This window comes from Hordeum vulgare, chromosome 3H (assembly GCF_904849725.1).
Source record: "Hordeum vulgare subsp. vulgare chromosome 3H, MorexV3_pseudomolecules_assembly, whole genome shotgun sequence".
NCBI classification, from domain to species: domain Eukaryota; kingdom Viridiplantae; phylum Streptophyta; class Magnoliopsida; order Poales; family Poaceae; genus Hordeum; species Hordeum vulgare.
In genome coordinates, this window is record NC_058520.1 from 10,507,181 (window position 1) to 10,524,340 (window position 17,160).

The 17,160-nt window shown below is 44.3% G+C and overlaps 1 protein-coding gene across 1 annotated transcript; it reads right to left on the reverse strand.

Moving 5' to 3' along the window:
- Nucleotides 1–333: 333 nt before the first annotated feature.
- LOC123441301 (protein DETOXIFICATION 16-like) lies at nucleotides 334–13,691 on the reverse strand. Its single transcript, XM_045117782.1, has 8 exons — nucleotides 13,672–13,691; nucleotides 5,946–6,180; nucleotides 5,326–5,870; nucleotides 5,170–5,256; nucleotides 4,767–5,062; nucleotides 1,797–1,915; nucleotides 552–641; nucleotides 334–426 (listed from the first exon to the last, which is right to left on the reverse strand). Exons 2-8 carry the CDS (start codon nucleotides 6,177–6,179, stop codon nucleotides 334–336), a joined length of 1,464 nt encoding a protein of 487 aa, XP_044973717.1. The 5' UTR covers nucleotide 6,180; nucleotides 13,672–13,691.
- Nucleotides 13,692–17,160: the final 3,469 nt, after the last annotated feature.

The following is a 17,160-nucleotide window of genomic DNA, read 5'->3' on the forward strand; positions in this document are numbered from 1 at the left end:
AAGCATCTTTTTAAGAGAACATGATCCGCACAACTAGGCATTTGGAGTTTCTTCATATGGATCTATTTGGACTTCCAACACATGTTGCCTTGTTGGGAAGAGATCATTGTGGACGAGTTTTCAAGGTACATTCAACCATGATACATTCGATACTTTAGCCAAATAAGTTAAACACAATTTTATGGGATAATTTTGGAAAAAAGAATAGAATGAATACATCATCATAAATATTGGACCAAAAAAAGTTAACAAATTATCATTCAGTATTGCTGTATTTCTTCTATTTTCTAAAGCAGGAAACTTTGAGACATATATTAAGTAGCATGATATACACTATGCAGGTGATGTCTCGCCGCTGTGATGTGATGTCATTGAAAATGGATCTAGAGGCGGCGAAGTGAAAATTCTATCCTTTGCATGCATTGCCTATGCAATCACAAAATTAATTAAACACAGAAACATTGTCAGCAGCCAGAAAATATATATATGAACAAACAAGGGGCTAAATTAATTAAGTGTGTGTTGTTAAAAATGAATCATATAGTACTTACCTGTTTTTCCCAATTAGTGGTGCCAAAGGAAATGACGAGAAGCAATAGTGTTTGCGTCACCAATCCGCTCAATATTCCTAACCAAAGCCCCTGCATGCATGGATGCATGTTTAGATCGGTGAAGATTAAAATGATCACCCACACGGTAAGGCTGCTCATAGTGGAGGGTAACATATAGTAATATCATGCATATATTACTATTGTATGATACTACCTTCATAGTGCATAGTAACATAAACTAGTATTATAGGTGATCCTTGTTTATTGACATGCATGACACATAGTAGCATAGCATTTAACTTGTTACGGTATCTACCTATGTTACTCTAATCCTCTCTCTTTTCTTTAATTACTTGCCACATCACCATGTTTGCTAGTCCCAAGACTATGAGTGCGGATGTTTGGAGCTCGGCCTCCATGGAGGCCGAAAATTTTGAATAATTCAAAATTCAAATTTTCGGTTTCAAAAAAATCTGAAAAAAAAATGGAAGTAAAGAAGGATGTTATGTGTATGTGTGCAAAAATTTAGGATGAAATACCTTGAAATACGATCTGCACAAAAAAACAAATTCATGACCTGAAATAATGAATAGTGTCATGTGTAAAAAAGCCTCAGATTTGTCTTTTTTGCACAGCCCTCATTTCAATGTATTTTTTTCTAAAAATTTACACACATGTGTGTTACGCCTTCACTTATCCCTGTATTTTTTCAGATTTTTTTGAAATATAAAAATATGAATTTTCATGAAATTTGAATTTCAAATTTAAAGGCCTCCATGGAGCTCGGCCACCAAAAGCAATTTCCGCAAGACTATGTTACTAGCTATGATACTCCCACTATGACCAGCCTAATAGTAGTAGTAGTAGCAGCAGCAGCAGTGATGGTGATGATGAAGATGATGATGATGACGATGATGATAGTGCAATGGCAGCAGTAGTAGTAGCACCAGCGGCGGTGGCGGCAACGACAGCAGTAGTGGCGGCAGTAGTCGTAGCAGTAGCAATAGTAGCAGTAGCATGAGCAGGAGGAGGAGGGGGAGTAGCAGCAGCAGGAGCAGGAGCAACAGTAGCAGGAATTTTTATTCCACCACACATTGTATGTAATTCGAGGTGTTTATTCCGCCACACATAGTATGTAATATTTACGTAAAACTAGCATGTAGGAATAGGTTTTCTGCTGACAAACTTTCTTTTGTTAAAAAAATGAGATAGGTACAACCCTAAATGATGAAATATTAGACGTACCTTTCCACCAAGATGACACTTGAAGGTGAAAACTAATGCTGCTGGGATTCCAACGAGATAATACGCAATGAAGTTCACGAAAGCACCGATCTTTTGTTGTCCGCATCCCCTGACGATACCTTTAAAATAAACATAGTAAGTCACTTTGCTCCGTGTATGAATTTGTGCCACCCATATACAACATACAAGATGATAGCCCGCATGTTGTGGGAATTCATTGCAATATATTTCAGTTAGATTTGGTCGTATCTATGAAGGATACTTTGATTAATAATACGAGCACCGAAGTTCAACATACTTATGGTTTTATTTGATCGTATGCATGTTTGCATGTTGTGGCAGGCCTTTGGCCATGCATGCTTGCATTTTGATGTGGCATATATAGGTGCATGTTAAGTTTGGCTTATCTACTTAGTTGTGTGGGATATCGGTAGAAAATGCAGTAGAAATTTGCCAACACACTTGGAAAACGCAGGGCGGCACAAGGTTGTCTCGCAAAGTTGCTAAAAGCAAAAAATAAAACTGCATGCTTCAGAGGGCACTGGCCCACTTGACGCTTCTCACTTTGAATGAGTCTAACGCATGCATCATGCATCCATAGTTACTTACAATCCGATATATGTTCATGCATGCATAACCGCAAAACTCTTGTATATGTTCAATCGGGCATTTTTGTTACGATACCGCATCAGTTTATATAATGGTCAGGACGTCCGTTTTTCTACAAAGTGTAGATAAAGATGGAGGGGCTATATCAAAGCCTGGACATTTACTTCACCAATCAAAAGCCTCCGCATGTTCCTCCTTTCTCCTCTCTCTCCGCACATGCATGATTTCCATCTTTTCTTTCTTCCCAACCGGGCACCATGTCACAATATTCCACCATACGCATGGTTTTAACTATTTTCTACTTAACCGGCACCTTTATAATTAACGTTATATGGCTCCCTCATGTGTCAATCACGTCCGGACTCAACAATAAATAGATGCCAAAGGAATTTGCATATCAACGTTGGAGATGTTTTTAGAGCAACTCCAACGCGCCGACAAATTTTGTCTGCGCGCGTCCGTTTGGGTCGCAGCGAACAGAAAAGTCGGTCCAATGCCACGACCCAAAGGGACGCGCATCTGCTTTTCGTCCGCTTGTGACCCACTCTAGGCGCAAATTTGGGCGTCATTTGTGTCGCTGCGGACACAGAGCGGACACGCGCCTCGCTCGCGTTCTCCTTTCCTGACCCGCTAGTCAGCATCACAGTCTCTCCTTCTTATCCCATCCCGACTCACCCCCACCCGCCTCCCGCAAGCACACAAATCCTAGGCCGGCAACCCCATTTTCCCCTGGCCATCCTAGCTCTCAAGCAGCAAATCCACTAACAGGGTGCCTGCTTCGTCCCGATGTGTGAGGCCTATTGGTGGATCTGCGACGGTGGTGGGATTTCGTGGAATTTTGCACATCCTGCCGGCGGGATTTACCAGATCATGACGCCGGTGGACTGCGCTTGCCATGGACAATCCTTCCGTGCCACATGTAGGCGTTCAGTCCGTCTCTAGCCGCTCGGGTCTGGCCCGTCGCAGGTTCGCTGGCAAGGCGACTGCCGGCCGCCGCGGTGGTTCAACGTTGGCCCAAAAAATTGCCGGCTCATCTTTGCCGTTCATACAGTGCGACAACCGCTCGTTGCAGGTCGTCTGACGCGTTTTTTGGGCGCTAACATCCCGGTTGAGAGTTCGTGAAGTGCAAAAACGATGGGTTACGATTTTCGTTCGTCCATTTGCTCTTTGCTTGATGCAATTTCGGTAACTTATATTTGCTTGCTATTATGTGTAGGATGGATGCAATTTTTGGTATTGGGAAGAAGAATATATCGATCTATTGATCTCGCGAAATTTGATAGATGTTCGTGCACTTTTATCTAGAATTAAAGGTATGGATGAGACTAAATAAGAGACCAAAAGGAAAGCAACGTCTAATTCTTTAGCATCAAAAAAGCAAAACATTGTGCTCAAGAATCCACAGATTAACAACGAAGACATAGAAAAGATCTTGGTCTTAGTCCAACTAGTAAAAACAGAAGTTGGACATCTTTTAAAATATCTATTTGTCGTTCTTGTTTTTCTTTGGTATTACATTCATATCGAAGAATTGGTAAAATGTATGTTGCATTTGATATAAAAATAATGTTCAAATTTGATTTAAAATAGACGCTGGGCGGCCAAGCGGACGAAAAATGGGTCAACGCATCTTAAACTGGACGGATGCCGAAAGAAAGACGGCAATCCAAACGAACAAAAAAAGGATAAATGCGAAGTCTGTTTGGATGGCGCGTTGGAGTTGCTCTTACTCAGCCCTGCCCGTGAATGATACGATGGAGTGCGACGAAGGTGGCAACATGCCGGCGAACCATGCAGTGCTCTGACTGCGTCGTTCCGATTATCACAAGGCAGTTTTTATTCTATCTTGTCCCCATGACCGAAGGCGGTATCTTGTCGAGAGCTTAATTAATTTGGCTATGTCGTGATGTTGATCGACCAGGGTGACCAAGGCGCGACGTCCTTTGTCAGGGTTGCACATGCCAAAATGAGCTCCAAATAATGTATGAACTAACTTGATCCCATCCCATCTAAGCTCTCTCAAACCACGAACACCATCGACTTGTTTACCCAAACAAGTCAAAAAATAACTACCATATATCTACTGTGTGTGTGACTTTGTGTAAAAAAAATCACAGGTTAAACACGAGCAATGCTAGACCTACGTAAAATTAGTGGTTGGGCCCCACCCTATTGAAATCAGGGGCAGAAAAAATTAGTTAAGAAACAATACGTAACAACCCGTAGGCTCTGTACGTAGATTAGCATTTTTGGGTTAAACACCATCGACTTGTTTAACCAAACAAGTCGTGTCCAACACGGATTACTATGGTATGCATATGCATGCATGCACCGCGCGTACGTGTGCACGTACGTACGTACCTGAGAGGACATACTGGAGGCCGTCGAAGAGGACGGAGACGGCGAGGATGAGCATCATGGTCGCCACGTAGGCGACCACCTCCTGGTCCTTGCTGTACGCATAACCCCACACTTTGTGCACCAGAACCAGCAGGAGCCCCTCCGACGTGCCCACCACAAACGCCAGCACTATCACCACGCGGGCCGCCAGAAGCGCCGCCCGAGGCCGCCCCGCGCCGAGCTCGTTGGACACGCGCGTGCTTATCGCCGAAGACAGCCCATTCGGAACCGTGCACACCAAAGAGTTGGTGTTCAAGCTACACCGTGGACATGGAGAGGTACATCAAGCAGCCATCATCCATGGAGATGGAGTCATGCATGAAGATCCATCACAAAGAGAAGGAAGATGAACTTGTATATATACCAGATGGAGAGGACGGCTGTCTCGAGCTTGGGGTTGGGGAGAAGGCCGGAGAGTATCACCATCACCTCGAACGACCACCACTCCATGCTGCAAACATTTCACATATGCATCAAGCACTGCATTAATTTCTCGTTCATGAGTTGAGTGGCTACTCACCAGACCATGAGCGCGGACGGCACGGCGAGCTTCAAGAAGGGGACGACGTCGCGGAACGCCTCGGAGGAGAACCCCGTCCAGCTCTTCTTGCACGACGGCGAGACCCTGACGTAGACGGCGAGTATGGAGACGTTGGTGAGGTAGGACACGGCGTTGGCCAGCGCGGCGCCTCTGATCCCGAGGCGCAGCCTGTAGACCAGCGCCCAGCAGACGAGCACGTGGCTCACCGCGGTGGCGCCGGAGCTGAGCATCACCGGCACCACCAGCTTCTGCGCCTGCAGGAACCGGACGTGGCACTGCAGCCAGCCGTAGAAGAAGAGCGCCGGGATCATCCACCGGATGTACGTCCCGGCCCCCGCCGCGATCTCCGGGTCCTGCCCCAGGTGGAGCAGGATCGCGCCGGTGTTGGCCCACACGGCGGCGATGGGGATGCTCGCCACGCCAAGCACCAGCATCGCCCTCTGCTTGTACACCCCCAGCATCTCGTCATGGTTCGCTCCGAATGCCTGCCCACACAGGGTGTCCAGCGCGAACGACATGCCCGTCTACCATGCACATACGTGAGTGCAAGGTTCAAGAAGCTAGGTCTAAACGGTACTGTAAGTAGGTGCATGTGGTACCAGGAAGCTGAAGCCGGTGACGATGGCGAACGAGCTGGCCATGGAGGCGCTGGCCAGCGCGAGCTCGCCGAGGTGGCCCACGAACATCACCGAGATCATCTGGATCACGCTCTGCAGGAGGCATCCCACGATGAGCGGCACGGCCAGGCGGAGCTGTTTCTTGGCCTCGCTCGTCGCCAGCACCAGGTTCACGGCCACGGCAGTGCCTTTGGCCGTGGGAAGCGGCGGCTCCATGCTAAACTCCATGGATATTCTTCTCTTGGTACTTCCGGTGGATCTACGTACCTCGGCTCACTCGACCACTCTCTCTATTGCTGTTTTTGAAGGGAGATAGTATCGCTGATGTCACCGAAAGTAGAATCCATCAGGAAAAAAAAGGACGGCTGCGATTCACCAATGAAATCTTAAGATGCGTGACTTGATTGGGACAGTAGCCGTAGCGTAACCAAGAACAATATAAAGACAAACTGATTCCATGGCCATTAGTGATAGATCCATTCCTGTTCGGTCAAAACAAGGTCTCTTTGGTTTAAATGAGGTACAAAAATCAATTGGCATATACAGTATGTGTTTACTTTATTTTATGTTCTTTTTTAAGTTTCTTCTGGTTGATTTCTTTTAGACGCATCAGAGAAGCCCTGACCTTACTTGAAACTAGACCATATATGGGCAATATGCCGCACTCGTCCTTCTTAAGTACTCACTCCGTTTTAAAAATAAGTGTCGGGTGCACCAGTGCAGGCAGCGCAACCGCGTCGTGGTTACTTATACCACTGTTAACTAAAGAAAAGTAGAAATATCTAACAAATTTTAGTTACTTATACTAGTTTTTATTTGCAAAAAGTGTTTGTTGTACTACTTGGAAACATCACACAAGTTGGTTCTTTCTTCAGCCAGAATATTTGTGTGTTCACAAATTCCATGCATCTAATATATGACCGGTTCAGTTTCTCTAACTTTGTGCCTTGGTGTCATCGACATGTGAGCAAAATTGCTTTCTGGCCCCATGACCCTAAGTCACCTGGCTTAAAATCTGCAAATCCAAGCCCTTTTTTTCGACAATAGTGTCAAGACAACAGTGACACATTGTGTAGCAATACTCGTGAATTTGAAGGCAAAACGAGCAGTGCTTCGTTGGGGGCAAGTGAGGGTTTCCCACATATCAATAATCGATCCAAATTCATAGAATGGTTATTGGTGTCACACATAATACATACTCGAAGGGTTGAGCGTGCTTTATTGCGTCGTTCGTACTGTTGAGTTTCTTGAAAAAAACATTACTCACTCTAGTTCATAATATAAGGTGTATTACTTTTTTGAAAACTCAAACCTATTAAATTTGATCTAATTTGTAGAGAAATATATAAAAAATCATGATGTCAAATCGGATTCGCTATAAAATTCATTTCCATACTTCTTTTTGGTTTAATATTGTGGATGTCGATATTTTTTGCTCCAAACTTGGTCCAAGATAAAGAAATTTGACTTTCCAAGAAACCAATGTCCCGTATATTTTGGAACTAATGGAATATTTGGTTTGGCGGGTGGGGGAGATACTGGAGTGTGTTCTATTTTTGTTTATAATGCGGTGATTTAATGTGCCTTTTGTGGTGTGGTTCTGTGTTATCCACTAACCAATGTATATTTATTGATATGTTTATATATGCGGTTGACATTGATTGATTTACAAACCGTTGGCCCGTTCAAAACTCTAATCCAATTCCAAAGTTGAATACATCAATTGAATGAAAAGGCTTCAAAATGAGAACATATGGATAAAAGAATCTAATGGGAGATCCCTTGATAAATTGTTTACTCGGTCAAAATCAGGCTCACAAAATTCTAAATTAAAGACCATAATTAATTATGAGGCCTTAAAAATTAAAAAGCATATTGTATAGTACGAAATAATTGAATGAGATGTCTTAGAGAAATTTTTGGCCGAGTCAAAATCGGGTGTCCCAATTTCATTTGGAGACCTAATTGAATGTCGACGCTTTAAACCTTGGGACATTAGTGTTATATATATATATATATATATATATATATATATATATATATATATATATAGTGAGAGAGAGAGAGAGGGGGGGGTCGAAATAGTTATGTGTGTTCCATGTCTAAAAGGGCCAACTTCTCATTTGTTTCACCATAGTGATTGCTAAACATCATATTGTATGGGTGACCGAAAGGGTATTGTAGAGATAGATCTCGAGCTAAAGTAGCGATAAATCCTGTCAATAAAATGGTAGTTTAAACCTCCTCTTATCTCTTGAACCGATTGTATCTTATCTTGCTATCCCTTGTCTCTCAAGTATGTAATCTAAACAACTTGTACGCATATCCCAGGGTTAAGCTCCTGGCTATATTAACACGTACTCGTCGCCCTCGGTAGGGTACGACACTTCCCTAAACTTCACATGGTATCAGAGTCATCCTCTTCCAACTCATCTCGCCACGAGTTCTCATCACCACGTCGACATGTCCTCCTCCTCCAGGTTCTCTTCAGCCAGCCTTACTGGCCAGATCATCGAGAAGCTTACCCTCACGAACTATGTGCTCTAGCATACACAGATTACGCCCCAACTGCGAGGCGCGGGGTTCTCCGGCTACGTCGACGGAACCGCGAAGGAGCCCGCCATGACTGTCACCACCAAGGTAGCAGACGGGAAGGAGGAGTCGACACCAAACCCCATGCATCCGGTTTGGGTCAGGGAAGATCAACAAGTATTGGGATATCTGCTGAATAATCTGTCGAAGGAAGTACTTGTGGAGGTTACATCTATCTCCCATGCGCACGATCTTTGGACGGCGCTCGCACAGATGTTCTCCTCGACATCGATGTCCCGCATCAACAATATCCGCATAGCACTAGCTAATGCACAAAAGGGACAGCAGTTCGTCGCAGCGTACTTTGCTCACATGTGCTCGCTGGCGGACGAAGTGGATGCCGCAGGAAAGCCTCCGGAGGATGATTAGCTGATCTCGCATATCCTCGCGGGGCTAGACATGGAGTACCAGCCGCTGGTTTCAGCGCAGGATGCTCGCACCACCCCGGTCACGCTCGATGTGCTTTTTTCTCAGGTGAGCAACTTCGACCAGAGGGTGGCGCTCTACCGCGGCAACGACAACGGCTTCAAATCGTCAGCAAACGGAGCTTCCCGTGGCCGTGGCAGTGGTGGCAGGGGCTCCTCTCGCTTCCGTGGCCAGCCGCGCAAAGGGAAAAACAGCGGCGGGAATCCTCGCGGCAACAACGGCGGCAACACCAACAGCGGGCGGCCCTCCTACAACAACTCTAAGGGTTGCCACAACAGCCCCCCCCCCCAACAAATAATGTCCTGATGCTGTCTGATGCCAGATTTGTGGCAAACCAGGGCACTCAGCAAAGGATTGATGGTACCATTTTGAGGAAGATGAGGATTCTTCCCAAGACGAGAAGATCGCCCGCGGAGCTGACGGATCATACGGCGTGGACACCAACTGGTACGTAGATAGTGGTGCAACCAACCACATCACGGGTGAGCTTGAAAAGGTGGCTATGAGGGAGAAGTACCGCGGCTCCGACCAGATCCATGCTCCAAATGGAGAAGGTATGAGGATCCGTCACGTTGGTCATTCAATTATTAAAACCAATCGCCGAAAAATTCACCTAAGAAATTTTTTGCATGTTCCCAAAGCATCCAAGAATATTCTATCTGTGCATCGTATAGTCCTTGATAATCACGTCTTTCTTGAGTTTCACCATTTCTTCTTTTGCATCAAGGATCAGGTCACGAAGAAAATCATGTATCGAGGTAGATGCGTTCGAGGGCTTTACCCGTTGATTCCTGCACTTAGGAGGATGAATAAACAAGCATGTGGTGTCACCCAGCTCTCATCATCTCGGTGGCATGATCAATTAGGGCATGCATCCTTTTCTTTAGTTGAGAGATTGCTTAGGAAAAATAAGCTTCCATATGTTGGAAATCGTAGTCTTGAAACAATTAGTGATTCGTGCAAAAGGCTAAAAGCCATCAATTACCTTATCCTATTTCCACAAGTATTTCCACCAAACCCTTGCAACTTGTCTTTTCTGATGTTTGGGGGCCTGCACCCTCTTCTGTTCGTATACATACGTATTACGTGAGTTTCATTGATGACTACAGCAAATACTCTTGGATCTATCTTCTTAAGAAACGATCCTATGTCTTTCAAGTGTTTCAAAACTACCAAGCCCTTGTTGAACGCAAGTTTGACACCAAAATCATTGCAGTGCAATCTGATTGGGGAGGAGAGTATGAAAAGTTGAACTCCTTCTTTCAAAAGCTTGGTGTGTCTAATCATATATCTTTCCCGCATGTCCATCACCAGAATGGGTCTGCAGAACGCAAGCATAGGCACATTGTTGAAGTAGGTATTGCCCTTCTTGCACGAGCATCTATGCCCCTCAAATTCTGGGATGAAGCATTCCTCACTGCCGTGCACCTCATAAACATGCTACCTAGTCGTGTCATCAACTATGAAACTCCCACAAAACGTCTTCTCCAAATCAAACCGGAGTACAAATCACTTCGTGTTTTTGGGTGTGCGTGTTGGCCCAACCTTCGCCCCTACAACAACCGCAAACTCATGTTTCGTTCTAAGCAATGCGTGTTCATTGCCTATAGTGCTCAACATAAAGGAGTAAAATGTCTTGTTGTATCCACAGGCCGTGTATACATCTCTAGGGATGTTGTGTTTGATGAAACCAAATTCCCATTCTCTGATCTTCATCCCAATGCGGGTGCACTTCTCCGGCAAGAAATTCTTCTTTTTCCACCTCATCTTCTTGGTGATAATATTGGGGAAAATAATTGCAATGCATCATTGTTGACTAACCCTCACACTGGTGTGCGCGAGACTTTTGATGCAGGAGAAATCGCAGATGAAAATAATGAAGGAAATCCGCCACAAGGAGCAGAATTGGGACTACATTTTATGTGTCCTTCGATGGGGAGCAAATCCCCATTGGGATCTACGCAGCAGCAGCCTGGCAGCGCATCTTCCTCGGGATCAGTGCCCCAGTCACCTGACAGCGCGACAGGCTCCGCGTCTGCCCCACCCTGCACCGACAACAGTGGAGCCCACCCCTTAGGTGTGCCGCTGTCTCCGCCTCATGCCTCGCCAGGTCCAGCGTCACGCGTACCGCCAACTACCACACAGTCGCCCCTGACTCGTTGGCCCAACGGTGTGGGCCAAAGCTACGCTGGGCGCCACCCTTGACAACCGCCTGCCAGCGCGTTGGATTCCGTCCAACGGGACAGATCCCCGCGCCCTGCTGACACGTGCAGCGCACGCCTTGCACCGGCGCCGCCTTCACCACCACTGCCAACGTCACCTGCCACAGAAGATCCCGGTGTCCCCCGATCTGCTCCTCGTGTATCAGCCTAGTGATCTGGGGCGACAAGGGGTGAGTTAGGATCCTCTGTGGAGCCTCCTCCTATTGATGATTCTGCTGTTGCTCCAACACCGCCGAGAACACGTCTTCAAAGAGGGGTAATAAAATCATTAAATTACAAACATATCACCAAATTTTCTTTAGCTTGCTCCACAGGAGAACCTGGTACACTTCAAGAGGCACTCAATGATGCAACATGGAAAAAGGCTATGCAAGAAGAATACATGGCTCTCCAGAAAAACCAGACATGGCATCTAGTTCCCCCACGAGAAGGTAAAAACTTAATTGACTGCAAGTGGGTTTTCAGAATTAAAAGAAAGTCTGATGGAACTATAGACCGTTATAAAGCCAGACTTGTTGCAAAAGGCTTTAAATAGAGATATGGTCTAGACTATGAGGACACATTTAGTCCTGTAGTAAAAGCTGCCACAATTCGTCTTGTTCTGTCAATTGTTGTTTCCAGGGGGTGGAGTCTTAGACAACTAGATGTACAGAATGTGTTTCTTCATGGTGTTCTGGAAGATGATGTTTATATGAAACAACCTCCTGGGTTTGAAGTGATTTACTCCCTCTAAAGCTGACACCTCATTGTTTGTCTACAACAAGTTAAATACATCAATATTTTACTTATCTATGTTGATGATATTATTGTCACAAGTTCATCTAATGAGGCAGTGGCAGGGTTGCTCAAAGATCTAACTGCAGAATTTGCTTTAAAAGATATAGGAGATCTACACTTCTTCTTAGGCATTGAAGTAAAGAGACATGGAGATGCACTTCATCTCTCCCAAGAGAAATATGTAGCGGATCTGGTAAGAAGAGTTGGTCTACAAGGATGTAAACCATCCCCAACTCCTTTGTCTAGCTCTGAAAAAATGTCCCTTACTGAAGGAGACCCCTTGAATCAAGATGATAACACTAATTACCGAAGTTTGGTAGGTGCACTTCGGTACTTGACTCGTACAAGACCTGATATTTCATTTGTTGTTAACAAAGTATGCCAGTTCCTTCATGCACCCACTACTGTTCATTGGAGAGCTGCTAAACGCATTGTTAGATACATTAGCAACACTTTGAATACTGGTGTTACTTTCAGCAAAGATTCATCCACTCTTGTCAGTGCATTTTATGACTCTGATTGGGCAAGATGTCTAGATGACAGACGCTCAACATGTGGGTTTGCAGTTTTCTTTGTGCCTAATCTTATATCACGGTGTGCAAAGAAACAAGCAACAATATCCAGGTCTAGTACTGAAGCAGAGTGTCAGGCATTGGCAAATGCTACAGCAGAAATTATCTGGGTTCAGTCCTTATTAAAAGAGCTTGGTATCAAACATACTCAAGCCCCATGTTTATTGTGTGACAATCTTGGTGACACATATTTATCTGCTAATCCAGTGTTTCATGCTTGAACAAAGCACATTGAAATATATTTCCACTTTGTCAGAGAAAGAGTAGCCAATAAACAACTAGACATTCGCTTCATACATTCCAGAGACCAAGTTGGAGATGGCTTCACAAAGGCATTGCCAACGAAGAGTTTTGAAGAGTTCAAGCGTAATCTCAACCTCAACCAGTTGTGATTAAGGGAGGGTGTTAAACATCATATTGTATGTGTGACCGAAAGGGTATTGTAGAGATAGATCTCGGTACTTTAAACCTCCTCTTATCCCTTTAACCGATTGTATCTTATCTTGCTATCCCTTGTCTCTCAAGTATGTAATCTAAACAACTTGTACGCATATCCCAGGGTTAAGCTCCTGGCTATATTAACACGTACTCGTCGCACTCGATAGGGTACGACGCTTTCCTAAACTTCACAGTGATAACTTCCAGGGAGCTCAACGTCCTTGCAGCACCAAGCACTGGAGCAAAATATTAGATGACTGGGGCTGAAGTTGAATAGTAATGGAAGCTACGTGGTTGCTCAAGGCCAGGCTGGATGCGGCATGATCCTTCACGGCCATGCGGGCTCGATTATCTTCACAACGTGTAGGGAGTTACACACATGTGAGAGTTGGTTGGAAATAACCACGATGCGTAGTCTATGTCCGGCTCGAACTAGAGTCAGTCACCGTATAGAAAAAGAGTGTTTCGTAAATGAGTGTTGAAAAAATAAAGAGCAACTCATCTAGTGCTAGCGATGCAAGCTCTCCAAGGAGCAGCTTGTGTGTGTCCAACACGTCAGAAAAAGAAGATTTGGCAACTTTAAAAATAAGTGTGTCTTCTCCAGTAACACACGAACGATGCTTATTGGATCTTTATCCAGAGGAAGCGTGGAAACAAAACCTCGGGCTTAGTAGAGAAAACAGAGCAAGACATGGTCTATGGTCGACAAAACAAAACAACGTGGGTGCTTAATCCTGCAGAACTTTCGCATAAATATTTAGAAAATAATACTTCCTCCATTCTAAAATAAATGTCTCAACTTTGCAGGGAAGTTATAAAGTTATATCAAAGTTAAGACACTTATTTTAGGATGAAGGGAGTATGAGTTTTGCCTGGTACACCCTCCTTAAAAGTTCGCATTAATCTTAAAGTTACTTAAAAGGGAAACGTTACCTTCCAGTCGGTTGATCCTGCTCTTGCATCCACCACCTCCTTTGTTTGCCACGTGGGCGCGTCTAACGGCTGAAAATGGTTCCCGTGGCCCGCGGTTCACAGGCCTTTTTCCTAAAACAATTACATTGTTTCAGGACGTTGTTCCTGCAGCGCGCTTCTGGCGAGCAGGAGAGGCTCTCCCACGATCCCGATGGATCGGGAGCCAGGGAGGCGGCGTGCTCCAGGCAGCAGGGTGACGGCGCCAGAGAGGCGGCGGGGCAGCCGATGAGCATGGGGGCGGCGGATCCGGGCCGGACGGCGGCGGCGCGACGAAGGGGCAGGCGGCGCGGCGGTTCCCTGCAGGCTGGGCCTGCAGCTGGCGGCGCACTCCGGCGACCTGCCGGCGACACGCGCGGGGCGGCGGCCGGAGGGAACCAGTGGCGAGCCGGAGCTCCCGCGGATGCAGCTCGGGGCGTGGCTGGCGCGAGGCTCGCTCTGAGGAGGAGGCAGGGAGGCTTGTTGCAAAAATTCTTGAAACTCGACCGTTGTTGCAAAAATTTCTTCCGTAAAAATACCTATGTTACAGGAAGACGAAGAAAAAAAATCTGCAACAAGCAAATTGTTTCTGAAACTCGATTCAGGAATTAACGGATCCAAAGTTTATTTCTTGCAACAAAGCAAAAGTTTCCACAACTCAAGCGTCGTTTCAGGAAATAACTACTGACTATGCGGCGGGGATGGAGGGCGTTAGGTCGGCATCCGACGGCTAGCTAGGTGACGGATAATTTTAAAAATCATCCGACGAATGCGTAGCGTTCCCCTACTTAAAAAGGGTATTCTTATATATTCAGGATCAGTTGCTCATTCTAATCTGTATTCTCCCAATGCGTCAAACAAGAGAGCCGAATAATCTAATATTTTTAATTTAAAGGGTATCTCATAATCTTTACTTTTAATCTTCATCAAAATCTGTAAATTTGTCTAGAGAGGTGTACCTAAGCAAAACTCAAATAATATATCTTCTTAGATACAACATGCTGAGCCGTGTGAAATACATGTTCTATTATGTTGGCATTCAATATATTCCATGCTTCCTGCAAAGAGGCAAAGAACCACCAAAAGAATATTAAAGGACATTCAACATACATATGAGCATGTGAAAACTTCAAAGCATGGGCAAATCAAATTACTTTTATATCGAAGCATAATCAAACAGATAGACTCACAGATAGTAGTGATTGTTCATACCAACATGAACGGATGGAAATATAGCAAGTTTTGGAAAGTACTTGCAGCACATGAGAGCGCATAATTCAACAAACTATATTTAAACATGATTTATTATTACCCTATTAGCGGATCTTCTCCTTGTGGGCAACATGCTTCACTTCCCCATATGTTTCAATATTTTTCCACTTTAAGTGCAGATCAGAGAATCTTTGCCACCAGAATATCATAGAAAATTATCCTCCTAGCAACAATGGTTTGATAAAAATAATTGGCCAAATCAAGCACACCGAAACCTACACCGGGTTGATGTTGGCTTGCTGCTCATATGTTTGACTGATGTTGTTTGTATATTCATTTGTTTTGGAAAGCGACTTCAACCAATCATCATCTTGCAACCTGAAGACATTGAGCGGAACCAGATTTTTGAGCATCTTGATCAATGTGTCGGTGCTGGTGTTGGAATCCTTTACGCATCTGTATGAGCAGGTAATGAGGTGCCTAGATGCAGTGGTGATTCTAAGTGTAACATGTGGGATCAGAAGACCCTACAGGTTTAGAGGAAGTAGTCTAAAAACACTATACATTTACTGTACATTGTCAGGATTTATTTCTTTAAAAAAAAACAATGACCTCACATGTTCTTGAGGTTCGCTTCACCACTATCTGGATGCCCAAGCCTGTTAGGGCCAATCCGGATGTAGCACACATCTACATTCAATACCAATATATAAGGAAACAACGTTAAACACGCAGCAGAAAATGAATAACTGGTCAGAAAAGTTAACAAGTTGAATTAGACGGCTGACAGAACGGTGCGAAAAGTTCCAGCGATGCTCATGTGTATGAAAATAATTAGTGCAACAATGAGAAAGCCCTTGTCGAGTTTGACGGAGAACGACTATGACTATCCGACTATATTATACTAGACATAGGACCGTGTGCCTTTCTAATCACTACACCAACCTCAATACAAAGGTTTATTTTTGCAAGCAATCGAGCACAAGCAAAATATGGTAAAGCAATATAGAGCGGAATTAGCGCTAAGTATTCAGTAACTTGGCATTTCAAAGATGTGTAGTGCAGGAGGTCTAGTCGGCACAAGGGGTTAGACCCATGTCCCAAGGCAAGAAAAACACAATTCTCGGTCGTGCAAGGCCCATGGAGCTAAGTGGAGAGGGCATACTCAGTTTCTGCAACAACATTATACCGTTTTGACAACTGCATGATGCTCCGAAAGAATTTGGAGGCTTGAGCTGAACCATTGGAAAAATCCATTAGCTGGATTTCCAAAATTTCAAGAGCACTTAAGATGGAGGCTATATGTGAAAGATAGCACCGTTACGAGTCAGGTATGTCTTAGCAGTCCTAAACAACATCCAACATGTGAGGATCTTGACCTCTAGCTTCTCTACGGCCCAAAGTGACAAGAGAGAACTTCTTGTACAACACTTAATGGTGGTCCATTGCTTCACCGCCATGTCTTGAACAAATGTTTAGGGGCCCTTTGATTCACAGGATTATCAAAATGAAGGAATGGGAAAAATGTAGGAATATGATGGCATGTCCTATAGTACCCTACAAGATCTGAAACAATGTTTGATAGTGTACGAAAAACAAAGAAATTCTATAAAGAGGTTTGAATGGATGAAAATTTTCTTCCAAAATATAGTACAAATGAATCTTATGGAAAAATTCCTAAGGATGTCAATCCTAGGAATCAAACAACTATCAATGGAAAATTTCCTAAGGGTCCAAGTCCTCCAAAAATACTATGCAATTCCTGTGAATCAAAAGAGCCCTTAAATGTAAAGGAACTAGCGTTAGTTTTATTTGTATTGATGGCAACGAACAAATCTGTCAATGATGCTACTTAATCGGACAAAAGGCTACCAAAAGAGACAAGATGTATAAGTCAGCAGTTAAACTCCTCTCAATTTCTCCGTAAGTGGCCTATTTATAATATAATAATTAGTATATCTTATGTATATAAAGCCAAATAATTACTACAAAAATACAAAAAATATTACA